This window comes from Musca vetustissima, unplaced genomic scaffold (genome assembly GCF_032173495.1).
Source record: "Musca vetustissima isolate MV318-11 ecotype Yass unplaced genomic scaffold, APGP_CSIRO_Mvet_v1 utg3525, whole genome shotgun sequence".
Classification (NCBI taxonomy): Eukaryota; Metazoa; Arthropoda; class Insecta; order Diptera; family Muscidae; genus Musca; species Musca vetustissima.
The window spans coordinates 12,465-32,280 of NW_026885153.1; the positions used below are offsets into that span (position 1 = coordinate 12,465).

At 34.1% G+C, this 19,816-nt stretch overlaps 1 protein-coding gene across 1 annotated transcript in view; it reads right to left on the bottom strand.

The window, feature by feature from the left end:
- LOC133332277 (MOXD1 homolog 2-like) overlaps positions 1–19,513 on the bottom strand; it is a 29,883-nt gene extending 10,370 nt beyond the window's left edge. The window contains exons 1-5 of the mRNA XM_061540679.1: positions 19,125–19,513; positions 14,040–14,195; positions 2,494–2,769; positions 2,110–2,295; positions 1,549–1,744 (exon numbers count right to left, since the gene is read on the bottom strand). Of these exons, the coding sequence (XP_061396663.1) occupies positions 1,549–1,744; positions 2,110–2,295; positions 2,494–2,769; positions 14,040–14,195; positions 19,125–19,472 (1,162 nt within the window). The 5' untranslated portion in view covers positions 19,473–19,513. The remainder of the gene's footprint in view (positions 1–1,548; positions 1,745–2,109; positions 2,296–2,493; positions 2,770–14,039; positions 14,196–19,124) is intronic.
- Positions 19,514–19,816: the final 303 nt, after the last annotated feature.

Sequence of the window (19,816 nt, forward strand, 5' to 3'; positions counted from 1 at the left end):
TTACTTTACCAGACATTTTAATGGGATCGACTTTGGAATTGTTTTTATACTCTCCACCATAGTATGGAGGGTATATTAATTTGATCACTCCGTTTGTAACTCATCGAAATATTCATTTCCGACCCTAAAGCGTTATTCAACAGAATTCGCTGAAATTTTGTATATGTATTGGGTTCTTTTTGGATACAAATTTCTCCAATGTTAGTCAATTTGTTTTCAACCAAATTTGCTGTAATTTGGTATTTTGTAGACGTATTTGGTAAAAAAAAACCTCCCTTAAGAATATTAATACTCGCCCCCTTTTAGGGGTAGTCCTCATAAAACCTTTTTATATTAAAATCGTTAACTGATATGTTCCGTGTGTTGGGGTTATCCTCATATAGACATATTCCGCGGTAGTAAGGGGGTATTCTTTACTCCAATTTGTTCAGTTAATACACTACGACGTATATAATTCAAATGTTGCCATCTGTTGTAATAATTCTTCGAGAGGATATCGAGATAAAAAACTCAAATATGATGAGAATGAAATATATCGGCCCACGCTTAGGTCTGGCCCCCACATATATGATAACTCCCGATTTCGGTAGTTTCTAATGAAAACACCAAATATTCGCTTATTCCTACACAATATTGGTTCCGCTTTAGTTATAGCCTTATATAGATTTGCTCTCAACATTGCAGTATTTTGAGGATTTTATACATTTGCTCCACCCTACCATGTGATATCAATATTGGCCCTCATTTTGGGGTTTTGAGATTTTATGAAAAATCCTCATTAAAAATTACTGAAATTTGTATTTGGTGTACATTATTGGTCTGTTCCCGTACTGCAAGAATCTACTACTTTTTACTACGATAACGAATTTTCCTTTACGATATCGAAGAAAATAGTACAATCTAGTAGATTCTTGCAATACGGGAACAGACCATATGGTTTACATAAATCGGTTTGTATAAATGTCGGTATAGGGCCATTTTTTGGTATGTTCCCTATATTTTCATTTCAAGTAAAATATAGGGAAATTGTTGATCATAGTTCTTATGATTATTCGCATAATTTATTGTGTCACGACAGCAAAGCACTAAATCTCTGAACAGAAAATGATTCTACGGTCAGGGACTCAAAATTACACGACTTATAAATAATATTCATAATATATCTAACAAATTACTACACATAAAATAAATAATTTTTAAACTAAATAATCTAGGACTTTGATCTTAGAATTGGAATTTCCTAAATGTACATGAACTCGATTCAGAATTTCGTCTGTTTTTCCATCCTTGCATTTGTCCCAAAATGTATGTGCATTCTATGGAAAACGTGAGTATACATTGTATACTTCTAAATTATACATATATGGAAAATATTTGCAAATCAAAAAAAGTTTTCTGCACTCCAGCATTCATTTACTACCACATAGAAAAATGCATCATTTAATTAATTGACTTTCAATCAACGCGTAAAACAAATCTTGTCTGGTGCATGGATTGTTTGTTTGTTTAGCCATAGGCAAATTCATTATCTAATGGAGAATTACTTACCTATTGAGAGCACTCCAGCATCATGTGGACGAAGAATGTGAGTGAAGTAGATTTTTAAGCCGGAGTTGTCTGCCATCTGTCGGGTAGGTAGTTGGGTTACATCTGGCTGTAAATTATTGTAATGTGTCTCCATTAGATAATACTTTGCTTGGCGAGACTCCATCGGATAACCAGTTTCGTCTGGAAATGTAAAGCTCTGAAAATATGAATTGGAATTGAAATAAAAATGGGAACATTATTGGAATTGTATAATTATACAATACAAGAAATAATTAAGAAAGGGGCGTTTGAATGTCCTCAAGTATGAAAATAGCATTTCATATTCAGATAAGAGGAATTCGTGAGCAGGAAAGTGATTCTAAATTTAAATAGATGCATCTGATGATTTAATTAGAATGTTAGAAACAAAACAAAATTTCCACAGCATGACGTTGGATAGAACAGCGATGTAAATTATTATATTTGTGTTAATTATTTAGTTTGGGTAATTTGAAATAATGCATTTTTGTTTTGGAATAGCCATTTTCTTTGAGAATAGCAAATATGTAAATTAGTACTTACATTAGAACCCCGCGACCATGAAGCAACAATTGCATTACATGCTAGTGGAATATCTCGGGCACCCATACATTGTCTTCCCTGTTCGCGCGCCATTTCTTCCAGTTCCTCGTGTATTCCATGACATTCTCGCAGTGTGATGTGTTGCAAGTAATGTACACTAGACGGTGAGTCGTATATCGGTTCGTACTTTCAGCCAACAGCATAATTTAAGACAATAAAATAGAATAGACATTTTTGAAAATTACTTTACCGCCATTGCAGAAATCACTGCACAATATCCTTACTCAGCAGGATTTTGGCATAATTGAAACCACAAATGAGTGTCATAATGGGGGACATGTAATGAGTATGTCTAACAACATTACAAATTGCCATGGTGCTTACCCTAATTAGGTGATGTTTATGCTTCATGTCATCTAGCTTGAACATTTTGCACCAAATCAGTGTATCATCAGCCCCTGGTAGTTCAACATCTTCATTGCGTAGTTCCAGGATTCGTACATGGTCCTGGTGCTTATATTGTGAAAAAGGTCGCTGTGTCAATAACATTGGTCTGTAGGGACGAAATGACGACGCTGGATCAGGCAGTCTACCAGGTTTTACAGATCCATGAAGTGGGTCTTGTTCGTTGTACATAAATAATATGCGCATGGTATCATTCTGAAATAGGCATATACATATATATATATAGGTAATTAGAAATTAATTTTAAAATATTAGACGTGTGTTGTGTTGATAATTTTCTGAATATCAGTTGAAAGTTTGTAGCATAAATTTACAATAAAATATTGAAACTCAAATATTAGGATACACAATTATATTTATTCTGTATAATACTAATTTGTGAAAATTTACTTTGCAGATTACCTGAGATGTATCTATCCGAAACTATACTCTTTTCCGCCTTCCTCTTGGCGGAAAATACCACTTTCTTCACTAATAAAAGTTTTTATAAAAATAACAAGCTGGGATTAAGCCTGAATATGTTGCAACAACAAATCGAAAATGGTATCCCAAATAGCCCGCTAACACTACTGAAAAATACCAATTTTCAAAGTTATTACATTAAATGTTTATAACGTGCACAACTATGTTGCTAGAATATTATAAATTTGTGTGACTCCAATGGCCTATAACGCCACAAAATATTGGACCTAACCTATCTTTAAGCATATATATTTTTCATAATGTTCCGTTTGTGGTCGCTTGTTAATATTTTTTGATTATTTGAACACCATGTTCACATTACTGTTCGTATAATCGTATAGGATATGTTTGTTTTGATGTATCAAATTTAATTGTATCCTTCAATCAGTAACCTGCTGCTATTTTGTTAACAATTATTATAATTCCTCTTTAGGAATTTTATCATAAATGACGTTGTGTAGGTTAGCCCAACAGCCATATTTTTTCTGGAATTTTTTCATAATTATGCTATTAATATAATGAAAGGTTTCGCTGACGCACAAGAAATATTTTTGGCCAACTTATGGTTTGGAACAATTTTAATTAGACACTGTAACGTTGCCAGGAATACATGAGTGATACCAACAACATATTCTTCTTTCATAAAATTCATTAAATTACTTTTCACCAAGGAAGTCGTTATGAAATCAGCACTTTCACTTTGAGCATTCCACCTCCGTTATATGTATTGGCAATAATTATTTTACCGTGGAAGGGGTGAGTCAGAATTTTCTGGTCTATGTTACGTTATAGATCAAATACTTCGCAGAAAGTAGAAAATATTAAGGAAAACTGATAAATTGTATCTTTAGTATAATATAAATAACTTTCTGTGGGTAAGTACACGTATAGCCTAAAGGTAAAACGTAGTAAGATGTCAGAGTTTGTTTCAAAAATATCAAATATCCCAAGGCAAATTCGCTACAAAAATAAATGTGATAACGAGAGGGGGAATAAAACGTTTGGGAAGAGTTTTACCACTATCTGAACATATTCGTGCTTAACTGTTTAAGGAGACTGTAGATAAATTGATAGCTATAAGTGCACGAAACGTAAAATGTTGTAATTATGTTTAACACGATATTTACACGTTCAAAATTTTTTGGAATGAAGTTATGAATTATGGATTCGAATCACCAGAAATTTCAGGACAGATTTTAAATCAATAATGAAGAAAATGTTAAAACGAAGCTATTCTACACCTGGAAATTTTAATAGAAGTAGTAATGGGTAAATCATGTGTACAATTGCTGTTGCGGACAGTTGACGCGTGACTGGTCAAATGAATCCTAATTCAATCGTTTTCAATACGACGATAAATATTAAACCTGTAAAAAAGCCGTTAAGATCGGCCCAGCTTTTTATACCATGAGGTGGACATTTAAAATACCAATAATCCATCGGGACTTTCAGAAATGGCAGGCTATGTCATGGTACATTTTATATTAAATTTGTCATTCCGTTTTCAACACCTCCAAATATTCACCGGACCGCATAATGTATAATATATCTATATATATAAAAATGGAGCAAGAAAAATGTATACTAACACATCAATTGAGAACGGCTGGACCGATTTGACTCAAAATTTCTTTCAGTTGTCGGTAATTACAGTGGGAAGGTTTTTATAAAATAAAATTTTAAGAAAGATCCGCGAAAATCTTGCAAAAATTATTATAAATAAACGGCTGGACCGATTTGACTTAAAGTTTCTGTTAGTAGTCTGTAATTAAAGTGGAAAGGTTTTAATGAATAAACATTTTGAGAAAAATCCGCGAAAAGGCTGAAAAAAATATTTTGAAATTATTTAGCATTTCCACACATTTTATACCGAACCATTATGGTTTCATCTCTTTGTAGTTCTTTTTGGACATATTTTGGGATCTTTAAGTAATTGTCAATTATGGAAAATCAAAATATATTATTTTTCTACAATTTATTGGATTGGCATTGCCTTGAAAAAAACTATTGTATATGAAAATAAATTTATATTTTCATTAGAGCCAAATTTAATAATAAGAACTCGAAAAGAGAGAGTAAGGTTAATTGTTATCATTATTTGCCCACGTTTTCCAAAAAAAAAAAAAACAGTAAAGAAAGTAGTAAAGTCGGACTGGGCCGACTATATGATACCCTTCACCACTTTAGGTATATTTTACATATGTATCCGAAAAGTCGTCGCCTTTTTGAAGGAATTTTGACATGAAATTGAACGAACATAAATATGTGATTTTTATGTCTTTCTGGAACCTATGCTAAATTTCATTTCATTTGGGCAAGTTTAGAGTCGATTGCGCACAGTGGGACAGATTTGTGTAAATCGATTTAAAGCAAACTTGACACACGCTATTCGCTATGCTGCACTGTTTAAAATTTAATCTGAATCAGACACTATATATAGGAGCTATATCTAAATCTAAACCTATTTTCACAAAACCTAGCTCACGTCATTCTAGACTTAATTCAATATGCCAAAATTCATGCAAATCAAATGGTTTTCAGGGACTTTGGTGCACCATTTACCTAAAATCGGGCGAAACTATATATGGGAGCTATATATAAATCTGAACCGATTTTCACAAAACTTAGCAAAAATCATTCTAGACTTAATTTAGTACGCTATACCAAAATTCATGGCAATCAAAGGATTAGCAGGGACTTTGGTGCACCATTTACCTAAAATCGGACGAAACTATATATGGAAGCTATATCTAAATCTGAACCGATTTTCTCGAAACTTAGGTCACGTCATTCTAGACTTAATTCAATACTCTATACCAAATTTTGTGCAAATCGAAAGATATGTAGGGACTTTGGTACACCATTTACCTAAAATCGGGCGAAACTATATATGGGAGCTATATCTAAATCTGAACCGATTTTCTCGAAACTTAGGTCACGTCATTCTAGACTTAATTCAATACGCTATGCCAAAATTCATGCAAATCCAATGGTTTTCAGGGACTTTGGTGCACCATTTACCTAAAATCGGACAAAACTATATATGGGAGCTTATCTAAATCTGAACCGATTTTCACGAAAGTTAGCACACATCATTCTAGACCTAATTCAGTAGGCTATACCAAATTTCGTGCAAATCGAAAGATATATAGGGACATTGGTACCCCGTTTACATTAAATCGGACGAAAATATATATGGGAGCTATATCTAAATCTGAACCGATTTTCTCCAATTTCAATAGGGTTCGTCCTTGGGCCAAATAAGTAACATGTGCCAAATTTCATCCAGATCGGATCATAAATGCGACCTGTACTTTGTTCACAAAAATACATGGACGGACAGACGGACGGACGGACAGACGGACATGCATAAATCGACTCAGAAAGTGATTCTATGCATATTATCAAAAGGAACCATGGGTCTACCTTGATTATTTTTGCCTGTTACAAACATATGCACAAAGACATAATACCCTGTACCACAGTGTGGTGAAGGGTATAAAAACAGATTTGTTTAGTTTGAAAATATAAGTTATGTTATGTGAAGCAATTTACATGGTATGTATAGGTTGTGAAATTTTTCTCAAATAAAACACAGTAAGACATGGTAAAGTTAAGATTAAGCGGTTCCATTATGTGGAGTCTATACCAAAAACTATACTGGCAATTATGAGGCATGTTTCTTACCCTATGCGGCATACCGAATTAAAGGTAATCTATATACATATATAACCAGTAAGGAAAGTAGTAAAGTCGGACGGGGCCGACTATATGATACCCTTCACCACTTTGAGTATATTCAACAGATGAATCCTAACAGAAGTCGCATTTTTAAAGGACCAGTAAAATGAAATTGGAACCATAAACACGTCAATCTGCAACCGATACTAAATTGTTCATTTGGTCAGATATAGAAGCTATATCTAAATCTGAACCGATTTCAGGAAACTTAACACACATCATTCTAGACCTAATTTGTTACGCTGTGCCAAATTTCGTGCAAATCGAAAGATATATAGGGACTTTGGTGCACCAGTTACATTAAATCTGACGAAAGTATATGTGGGAGCTATATATAAATCTGAACCGATTTTCAGGAAACTTTACACACGTCATTCTAGACCTAATTTGCTACGCTGTGCCAAATTTCGTGCTTAAATCGACTCAAAATTCTATGCATATTCTCAAAAGGAACCATGGGTCTATCTCGATTATTTTTGCATGTTACAAACATATGCACAAAAACATAATACCCTGTACCAGAAAAAAGAATTTGGTTCAAGAACCTCAAAACCTGGGGGCTACCAGAAAAAATTGACCAATATTTATAATTTATAGTGGAGAGATGTGCTACCTAATAAGAACTCGACGTACTAAATTACAGTCAATTTGGTCGAAAAATACCAAAAATTTTGGGGTACCGTTATATGGATACTACCAGAAAAACTGGACCTATATTTATAATTTTTAGTGGAGTAATTTGGTACCCAATAAGAACCCAATGTACAAAATTGCAGCGAATTCAGTTATAAAACGAGCCCAAAAACCCGAAAATACCGAAAATTTGGGGGTACCCTTATATGGGGGCTATGCGAAAAAATGGACCGTTATTTATAATTTTTGGTAGGGAGATTTGCTACCCAATAAGAACACAAAGTACCAAATTTCAGCGAATTCGGTCGGAAAATGCGATCAAAACCCCCAAAATACCGAAAATTGGGGGTAATCTTATATGGGGGCTATCCGAAAAAATGGACCTTTATTTATAATTTTTGGTAGAGAGATTTGCTACCCAATAAGAACTCAAAGTACCAAATTTCAGCGAATTCAGTTAAAAATCGCGCTCAAGAACCTCAAAATACCGAAAATTTTGGGGTACCCTTATATGGGAGCTATGCCTAAACGTGGACCGATTTTCTCCAATTTCAATAGGGTTCGTCCTTGGGCCAATTAAGTGACCTGTGCCAAATTTCATCCAAATCGGATCATAAATTCGACCTGTACTTTGTTAACAAAAATACATGGACGGACGGACGGACGGACAGACGGACATGCATAAATCGACTCAGAAAGTGATTCTATGCATATTCTCAAAAGGAACCATGGGTCTATCTCGATTATTTTTGCCTGTTACAAACATATGCACAAAGACATAATACCCTGTACCACAGTGTGGTGAAGGGTATAAAAATGGAGCAATGAAAATGTATACTAACGCATCAACTGAGAGCGGCTGGACCGATTTGACTCAACATGGGTTTGAATTGTCGATAATTGCAGCGAGAAGGTTTTTATGAAATAAAATATTAAGAAAAATCCGCGAAAATCTCGCAAAATTATTTCAAAGGAAAGGCTGTACCGAATCGACTCCACATTATTTTCAGTTGTCTGTTATTGAAGTGGAAAGGTTTCAAAGAAGGAACATTTTGAGAAAAATCCGCGAAAATGTTGCAAAATATATGTTTAAGGAAATTTTCATTTCCACACATTTTCTTCGAAGTTTTATGATTTCATCCCTTCGGAGTCCTTTTTGGACATATTTTAGTCGAAAATTGTCAGCGTATAATCTCTTTAAGCCATTGTCAATTATGAAAAATTCTCAAAATATGTTCATTTCCTACAATCAATTGGATTGTCATTGCTATTTTGATTTCACCACGTCGTAGTTGTTATTTTGAGATATTTTGGTCTAGAATTGTTAGCTTATCATTCCTTTAAGCCTTCATTTGTCAATTATTGAAAATTTTTAAAATATTTTTTTTTTTTCAATTGTATTGACATTGTATTGAAACATCAACAAACCTTATGGGCCTTTATTAATATGTTAGGCCAACTCTGTGAGAAAAGTGGGTCAAAGTCTTTGCAAAACCGAAAATAAGGAGGGACCTGTATGTATGAGCGATATCAAAAATTGGTCCTAAAAAGAAATGCTTCCTCAAAAATGTGTTATACCCTTCAATATCCCGGATTGATATATTACATCTACTACATTGGGAATGGATATATTTTAGTATACTTAATATTAAATTAGAAGCAATTCTGTAGAATGTTGAGGGTACCGTTAAATGGGGGCTACCCTAAAAAGTGAAGCAAAATCGAACATTTTCAATACCAAATATCTTATCAGTAGTAGAAAGTTCTATCTTAAATCGTGGAGGGTAGAAAAAGCTAACATAGTATTTTGCTACTGTTATATTCAAGTCTTCAAAATATTTTGGAAAAATTAATTTAAATCCGAAAGTCAATCTTATGGAGGATATAAAAAACCTAAAATGTCGAAAATTTTACATCAACAATATTGCTAGGCAAGACAACGTTTGCCGGGCCCGCTAGTATATATATATATATATACATAAATTACGTGTATATTCGTGATCGCTAAACTCATACTCAAATTTTATGCACATGCACTATGGGGCGTGAGGAGTGTTACTGTGTAGTTTGGAGTTCATCCGACAGATGGCGCAATATTTAGTTTTTTTATACCCTCCACCATAGTATGGAGGGTATATTAGTTTTGTTTTTCCGTTTGTAACGCATCGAAATAATCATTTCCGACCCTATAAAGTATATATATTCTTGATCAGCGTAAAATTCTAAGACGATCTAAGCATGTCCGTCTGTCTGTTGTAATCACTCTAGCATCTAAACGAATTGAGATAGAGCCCCAAAATTTTGCATATAGTCGTCTTTTGTCTGCAGGCAGGTCAAGTTCGAAGATGGGATGTATCGGTCCACGTTTAGGCATAGCTCCCATATAAGGGTACCTCCCAATTTTCGGTATTTTGAAGTTCTTGAGCGTGTTTTTCAACCGAATTCGCTGAAATTTGGTACATTGGGTTCTTATTGGGTACCAAATGTCCCCGCTAAAAATTATAAATATAGGTCCACTTTTTCTGGTAGCCCCCATATAAGGGTACCTCCCCATTTCCAGTTTTTGGGGGGTTTTGACCGGATTTTTTCCATCGAATTGGCTGTAATTTAGTAATTTGAGTTCTTATTGGGTAGAAAATCTCTTCACAAAAAATTATAAATATAGGTCAATTTTTTCGGGTAGACCCCATATAAAGGGTACCCCCAATTCTGCGATTTTATTTGGGGGCTTAGATCGCATTTTTCAACCGAATTCGTTGAAATTCGGTACTTTGAGTTCTAATTGGGTAGCAAATCTCTGTACTAAAAATTATAAATATAGGTCAATTTTTTCGGGTAGCCCCATATAAGATGCCCCCAATTTTCGGTATTTTAGGGTTCTTGAGCGCGGTTTTCAACGGAATTCGCTGAAATTTGGTATTTTGTAGTCGTATATGGTTACAAATCTCCCCACCAAAAATTATTAATATTCACCCCTTTTTTGGGGTAGTCCCCATATAACCCCCTTTTTTATATTAAGGGGACCCCCCCATTCTCGGGGTCAAAATTTTTGTTGACTTAATTCCAATCTACACTAATTCAAGAATGTCCCTGCAAAATTTCAAGTAAAAATCTCAAGAACTCTTGAAGATATAGCCGATTTATTGTGTCAGCATCAAGTGACGGCTGAAGGGCTTCTCAAACTTTAAACGCGTTTTTCTCTAAACATTTTTTGCGAATGGCGGGCACGATAACTCAAAAACTAATAACCCAATCGATTTCAAATTTTTACACGTTTCTCTGTGAGAGTATAGCTATCGTATGAACTAGGATAAAGCCAATCGGTGAAGATCTTCCTTATTTTTTAACTTGGTTTTTGATAAAAAATCGGCGATTTTCCAAAAATATTTTTTCAAAGTTCCGCCATTTTGTTAATTTTAGAGCGAAGTCAATAATCCTAGTTCATACGAGTGCCAGACATGTACTCTTTCTAACACCGTTGGAATTTTCGGATTCCGATGTTCCAGTGAGGAGTTATCATGCCCGCCATCAAAAATAAGGACTTTTCTTTGATCACGAAAAACAACAACAAAAATTGTTTGTAAATTATTTTTCTTCTTTTTTAAATCTTCAAATATATATGTGCGGAGTTACAAACCTTAACAAGCATTGGTATTCATTTACCAGCACATTTAACCAGCCGATTTTAATTTTTCAAGTTTTTCAATGGGCTGGTAAATCAATACCAATGCTGGTTAAGGTTTGTAACTTTGCACATATATAATTGAAGATTTAAAAGAGAAGAAAAATAATTTACAAAAAATTTTTGTTATTGTTTTGTTGTTGTTTTTTGTAATTAAAGAAAAGTCCTTATTTTTGATGGCGGGCATGATAACTCCTCACTGGAACATCGGAATCCGAAAATTCCGACGGTGTTAGAAAGAGTACATGTCTGGCTCTCGTATGAACTAGGATTATTGACTTCGCTCTAAAATTAACAAAATGGTGGACCTTTGAAAAAATATTGTTGGAAAATCGCAGATTTTTTACCAAAAACCAAGTTAAAAAATAAGGAAGATCTTCACCGATTGGCTTTATCCTAGTTCATACGAGAGCTATACACTCCCAGAGAAACGTTGCAAAATTTGGAACCGATTGGATTATTAGTTTTTGAGTTATCGTGCCCGCCATTCGCAAAAAAATGTTTAGAGAAAATCGCGTTTAAAGTTTGAGAAGTCCTTCAGCCGTCACTTGATGCTGACACAATAAATCGGATATATCTTCAAGAGTTCTTGAGATTTTCACTTGAAATTTTGTAGGGACGTTCTTTAATTAGTGTAGATTCGAATTATATCAACAAAAATTTTGACCCCGAGAATGGGGGGGTCCCCTTAAAATAGTTATCTGATTTGTTCCGTGTGTTGCGGTTGGGTAGTAGTTACGGCGGATAGTCAAATTTTACCCTACAAAGACTATTTAGCCATCTGTTGTAAGCATTCCGCCTTCTAAAGATATTGTGATAAAAAACTCAAACATGATGATAATTAAATATATCGGCAGACATTTAGGCATCTCCTCAATATAGTGATACCTCCTGAAGGAAAGAATTGAGATAAACAATTAAAATATTGGGTTCAATATTGGCATATACCAGTCATTAATTAGGCATAGCCCTCATATAATGATATCCCCAAATATTCACTATTTCCTACACTATGTAATCAATATTGGTCCCCACTTTTTGGTATGTTCCCTATATTTTCATTGCATGTATCTGTCAGTATAACTATGGTGGAGGGTATCCAAAGTTCGGCCGGCCGAACTAAACGCGTTTTCACTTGTTGTGTTTTTGGACCGTAACTCAAGAACCACTGCAGCGATTTTGACCAAATTGTATGCACAGGCTCTATGGGGCGTGAGAAGAATTTCTGTTTAGTTTGAAGTTCATCCAACAGATGGCGCAATATTTAGTTTTTCTTGTTTTTGCACCGCAACTCAAGAACTACTACACCGTTTTCACCATACTTTATTTATATGCTCTATGGGGCGAGAGGAGTGTTTCTGTTTAATTTTTTCGTTACATTTTGCATAACCTGTTTTCGTGAAAAGCGCGTGGGAGTCAAACGAAAAAATTTTATAAAAATTATGTAAACAATGTATAGTAGCTCATCAATTTGGGAACGTCCACGTAATGGCAGGCATATCGGTCCAGCCGTTCTTTCAAAATATATTTTTCAAGATTTTCGCGTATTTTTCTCAAAATTTTCTTTCATAAAAACCTTCTCACTTCAGTTACAGATAACAGAAAGAAATTTTTGTGAAATCAGTCCCGCCGTTCTCAATTCTTTATAAAAATAAAATTCTATGTAGATTCTATGTCCACCTGTCTGTCTATCTGTCTGTTGAAATCACGATAAAGTTCGCAATATTTAAGATAGGGCACAGACTTCCCTAATACTCTTATGATGTTTGGTGTAGCAAATAGGACATATGGGTCCACGTTTTGGTGTAGCCTCCATATAACGGTACCCTCCAAATTTCCGGTATTTTGGGGAATTCGGATACGTTTTCCAAAGGAAATGGCTGTAACTTGGTCGCACCAAATATTATTATATTCAAGTTACTATCATAACATGAGTTTTCTCCTAGGAGCCTCCATTAATTTTAAAAGTTTGGTCGGGCCGAACGTAACTTCGTTTTCAATAATATATGAATTGATTTTCTGCCTAAACTTAAACCAATATTATTCCGTTGAAAAAACTGGCTCAAAATCTTCAAAATACCGAAAATTGGGGGTACCGTAAAATAGGACTATGCCTAAACGTGGAACAAAATCTAACTCATTATCGAGCTTGGCCTGCCTGCAGACATAAGACTACTCTATGCAAAATGTTAAAGATAAATCTTATTTCGTTTAGCAGCTAGGTTGGTAACAAAAGACAGGCGGACATGTTTAAATCACCTTAGAATTTTGCGCTGATCAAGAATATCGCAATTAATTACTGCCGTGTACGTTATGCGGTCATACAAATCTTTACTCTAATAGCGAACTGTCCAAAGTTTTTATACATATTTGTCATACAAAACTTTTATATAATGGACTTTTTATTCGGTCTCATCTTTCAGTTTCCATTTATTTTATTTTGGTTATAATAAATAACGCAATCTAAAGGAAAATTTTGCTAAGCGAAACAGGAAAAATTATATTTGTAAAGTTAATCTCATTGTATTGGGTAAATAATAAATTTATTTTGATGACGTGCGAAAAATTTTGATGCACGTAATGAATTGTTACTAATAATTCTATAATTCCTAGATTCCGAATACGTTCAAGTTTATGTAAAGAAACATAAAATATCGACAATTTAAATTTGCTTTATTATGAAAATTGCTATTTGTCGCAGCTTAAATTTAAAATATAGTATTTGAACTAATTTCATTATCCAAATTTGAGAATAGTTTTGGGTTATAAATTGACTGGAGAAAGTTTTAAAACTCATTAAAACATTTCGTCGTAATGTGTAAAGCACAAATAGAAGAACATTGTTTAAATAGCTGAAAACTTTTGGAGAGTTTGACGCAAAGTCATTAATCAATATTACTGCGTATCCTTCGTCAGGTATTTATTTATTTTTTGTTTCAAAACTTACCGTTATTGCTATGTCATGCATCGCATCACATGTATTGAGTTTCCTTCGAAAGCGTAGAACGGTGTGAGTACTATTTTCGTATCCCATGATAAGAATGTAGTCCTGAGAGGGGTCCACAACTGGTTCGGGGTCGCCATTGCGTTTAATATGTCTATCCTGTAAATGAAATCCAAAGTAAATTGTTTTTATTTATGACGGTGAAACAAACAATAAAATCAAAGAAATGAAAACCCTCGAAAGGGGCTAATAACATGCAGATACACGTTTTGACATTTAAAAGTCCAACTAATATAAAAGCAAAATGGCGACACAAAACTACTATTCCAGTGCAAAGCTCTCAGTACAAAAAGTAGAAATTGTTTGTTCACGGATTCTATGTCGTTAGAAATGCATAGTAGGGATCCCATACAATAGAGCCGTATTCAATATAAGTCTAACAAGAAACGTAAAAAGTTGTTTAGTTCCGAGAATTTTTTGGTCCAGCGTTTTATAATTCCTAACACACCATAGGCTTTATTAACCGTAGATATTAGATGTTTGTTAAAGCTTAAGTTTGTACCCATTAAAATACCAAGATTCACAAATAACTCTATTGTTAATAGAACAGAACCGTTAATATTGTATAGCGTTATCATAGACAAATTTCTAGAAAAACTTATATTAATACTCATATGATTACAAACTGATTACTGTATTTATTATGACAGTCGAAAATTTTTTCCTGTTTATCCTTCTAATTCTACATAGCAAAGGAAACATTCCTTGACTTCTTTAGATACCTTGTCAAAAAAGCGGATGAAACTATATATGGGCACTTCCACAGTCACTTACACGACATTCAGAGGCAAAATAAAACTTTAAATGTTAAATAAATCAAAAACAATTAAATTTTTTACAATTCTTCTTACTACTTTTTTGTAGAACTTTAGGAATACTAATAGTGGTAAAAAAATTGGAGAGCGGTATTTCTTTAAATTGCACGAGTCTCCAGTAGTTGCTATGATATCATTGGAAAATATTCCGAGCAAAGATTCACTTAGGTTTAATATTATCTATATAAATATCCCACCCATTTTTTATAACATCGGAGGTTTTAATTCGATGAAGTATAGTTCATCGTGGGTTCATTTCAAACTAGAATAGAGTGGGTTAAGGTTCATTGAAATCGGTTCAGATTTATATATAGCTTCGATTTTATGTAAATGGTGCACCAAACTCCCCATTTTTGGCCGATTGAGACAAGATTTGGCATAACTTATGGGACTGAGATTAGAACAGAGTGTGTTCAGTTTCATTGAAATTGGATCATATATAGATATAACTCCCACATATAGCTTCGTCAGAACTCCCTATTTTTGTCCCGTTGTGACGAAATTTGGTACACTTATGGGATTGAGACTAGAATAGAGTGTGTTAATTTTCATTGAAATCGGTTTAGATTTATATATAGCTTCGTCAGATTTTATGTAAAAATTGGACATAACGTATGGAATTGAGACTATGATAGAGTGTGTGAAGTTTCATTGAAATCGGATCATTTGGTACGAATTTCTGCACAAGGTATAATATTGGAGCTACAATAACGCGTATTGGAGTTTTTAATTTTTTTCATACGTAAATATATATATTTTCGTCTGAGTTCATGCAATTGGTGCGCCAAATAATAATAATGGTTTCTCCTACCGAGATGAAATTGTGCACAATGCAATGTGCTGCAGCATACTAGATGGCGTATGCCACGGTTGTTCCATTAGTCCTGATTTACATATAGCTATATAAGCATCACTTTTATGTACCCAAAATGGTGAATGGTATCATATAGTCGGCCCGTCCGACTTTTGAACTTTCCTTACTGTTTCATTCTTTAAAGTTTTTTTTTTTAATTATTCAATTGTTAGAAAGTGATTGATCATAATTCAGTGTCGGACAACAAATGAGGGAGCGAACAACGCCAGTCTACATGGCAAGCTACCAATTACAATTGATTGATTTTTATTATTTAACAAAAATAATAAAAATTAATAATTTTTCAATTTAGAATTCCTAAAATAAATATTTTTAATCAGAAGCACGGAGCATGGCCCAAATATCATTCCTAAAATAAATATTTTTAATCAGAAGCACGGAGCATGGCCCAAATATCAGTTCAACTAGAAGGTGAATTTCAGGAAATACACGACCCTGTATCTACATTTTTGTTGTGGCGAAAATATCTTTGAAAAATTTCGATTTATTTTGCACTCTCGCGCACAACAAATTTGTAACTCTGCACTGATTTAATTTTTTATACCCACAGTGATACTAATAATATTTGAGTAATGCTTTCATTTAAGGGAACCCCCCCATTCTCGATTTTTTATTTTTAAGATTTTAAATGGACTGGTAAATGAATACCAATGCTTGTTAAGGTTTGTAACTTGGCACATATATATTTGAAGATTTAAAAAGGAAGAAAAATAATTTACCAAAATTTGTTGTTGTTTTTTGGGTTCAAAGAGAAGTCCATATTTTCGATGCAGGCATGATAACTCCTTACTGGAACATCGGAATCCGAAAATTCCAACGGTGTTAGAAAGAGGACATGTCTACCTCTTGAGATTTTCACTTGAAATTTTGTAGGAACATTCTAGAATTATAGTAGATTCGAATTAGATCAAAAACATTTTTGACACCGAGAAAGTTTTTAAGGGGACCTCCCCCCTTAAAAACTTTAAAGTATAAAAAATCTAACTATGCCGCGGAAAATATCAAATCAGGTGGTACCATTTTATAGTGGCTTATTGCCTAATCGTTGGTCAATGTATTTGAATTTATAAAAACACACCGCGAACATCCGATACCAAACTGGAATCTATGGAAAAATGTGTATCACTGAAAAAAAAACTTTCCTCAGACTTCCCTTTTCATTGCAAAATTTGGCTATTAAGCTCAACTCTATACACAACAAAAAGCCAATGCATTGACATAATATTTAATGTGATGGATGTGTTGTTATATACATCAAAAACGTTTATTATAAAATAGAGTCTCATTAAAAAATTACAAATATCTCAACATATTTACTACCTATATATGACATGAGGACATCAAATAACAAGTGACAATGTTGTCAAGGTCGGACCGAACTTTTAATACCCTCCATACCGAAAATTAAACGGGAAATATATATGCGGTATTTTTAAAACGCTAACCTATAGTGTTTATCAGAAATCCATTATGCCAAGTTAAAGCCATTTTGATGAGAAAATACTCTAGCCAAAAATTAAACGGGCCAAAATATATATGCGGACTTTTAAGGATTCCTTACTGGAAATGGATTACTTGTATTTCAGCTAATTTAATTAATGTGCTATGAACTTGCCAACAATATATACCTTCAAAACAGTAGTTTTTATTTTTCATTATAAATTACTTAGTTGATCGAGTATTAGAGAAAATAGGTAAGTAATTTTTAAGATACTGGACTTTTGACTTATCTACGCTAAAAAAGATGTGTTGTTTGTGCAGGTAGTCAAAACTAGAGTATCGACACAATCATCACTTTTTGTCCCCAGAAGTCAAACTCATCTAACTGCCTGTTGGGTTCTGGTTACTTTTTTTTGTTCGTTGATGCTCTATTGCTATCCTCCCAAGAACTATATATACTACTGCCGAATGAGTTCGCTGATTCAACGTGGCTTTTCCTCTCAATCTACATTTTTTACATTGGTCACATCAAACATTTTCTTCATTGGAGTAAACTTACGAATTTTCCCGCAGCTCTCGTAGTCTTTCAGAAGTCTAGCGAGGAGTTCGATATACAAGTGGTCTATAAATACCATATGTTCGAGTTTTATACAAAATGGGATACTTCGTTCTCATTGTCAGATATTTACACATTTTTAAAATATGCACTCTTTATAAGGGAATTACTAAAAGGAGTGGACAAATAATTTCAACCTTTCTCACTTCCCTTTCGCAGGATATTATACATTTATTTTTCAGCAATATTTTGACCATTTGTAGGGGAGATACCATAAGGAGTGCTCTGATATTCTGTCTGAGGAAATGTTACGATGTGCAAAGTTTGGTTTAAATTGGTAACTCCTTTCGAGAGTTATCGTCATTCCAGATTCGTCTCTAGGCTGCGTGTATAAAAATTGAGTTTATATATAAAGACGTTTTCTATAAGTTTCTGACATTGATTTTTTATTAAAATTGAATTGAAACAGTTTTCTGTAAGAAAAACTTAAATTTTCTGGTATGAACAACTCGAACGCGAGTATACAACAATATTCCAATCATTAGATTTTTATTTAATACTCGTGTCAAGTTCGGTATGACAATTTTGATACTGCAGTTCGTTGGTCTTTGCTTTGCAATTTATTTTAATTGCCTGCTGGGAAAGTTTGGAGCAGCACAGATTTTCCCGTTTTTTATAAGTTAAACACATACAAACATTGACAATTTATTTATTTAACAATTTATTCATTGAGTTAGGATTAGGATGGTTAAATAGTCTCAACATATTTCTATTGCATGTTTAGTTGTAAAGGCGTCGTTAGGGGAAAAGGTTTTACTGATTTAATTTCGAACACGTGTTCGAATGAGAAATTATACTAAACGGTCATAAATATAAAATGACCGTAAGAGCAAATGGGCAATATAGTGTTAACTGCTATTTATATTATTTAGGAATTCTGCTTTGGATTGTTGTTAAGTTTTTTGTTGTGTTATGATGTCTCATTTAGCATTGTGTGCAAATTTCTACTCACTTAACTGGAGTAGGAGTTAAGATAAATGCCCTACATTTTGGGTAATGCGTATGAAATTAACAAAGCTGCGGAGTCGAGCTATTTCCTTAGACTGCAAAACTGGAATAATAAAACTAACGTAAATCAAGTGTCGAAAACTAAATCATATAAATTATTATTACAAAATATCTGTGATCCGCGGGTGGAACATTTTATTGGTGCTTCCCCACTGAAGAGGTGAGAACATTGTACATCCTCGACTCTTTGAAACCCATCTAACCTAATGAACACAGCCTATGGGTGCGGCCGTTTTCAAGCACAAAAAATGAGAAAAATAAAAGTGAAAACTTACCTGGAAATATGTGTGACCTCGGTCAACCCAACCGATTGCCATATCGGAGCCGGCAATATTTCCATCAGGCGAGAATCCAAAGCCCACATAACCCATTGTACGTGCTTGAATTTCAAATGTTATATCTTGATTGATGATTTTCCATAAAATACGAAAATCCTCATTCAAATCGACACCATGATCCCAACTCCAACCATCGCCGGGCGATGGCAATGTGGAGGCTTTGGTTGCCAAAGTCAAAGGCACGTCCTCCAGCAGGCAGCTAACAAGAACAAAGCAGGATATAAAGTATGTGATTAACGATGACAGCGATAAACTCGTATATTTCACTTCCGTCGGTGTGGTCATTATGTGAATCTAACTGCCCAGATGAATGGCTCGTCGTTAAATGGTCGGCTGTGTTTCTGGGTGCGAGTGCTCTCAGTGGCGCAGAGTATGAAATATTTTTAGACCACTGGTCCAGTCTCTTGCTAATGAAACTGAAGTGTTTGTTGAGTGCATGCGATTCTAATGGTGTGCGAAAATTGCTTGTGTTTGCTTGTTTCAGAGTCAGATTTAGTTGGCCTTAATTAATAGTTTTGGTTGACCAGCCTCTCAATTGCTCCCTTTAGCTCTACTCCTTGTTCTTTTTGTGTACTTTTGTTGGCTTCTCAGTCAGCCTAGTGTCCCGTATTGTTGTTCTCTTACAGGCT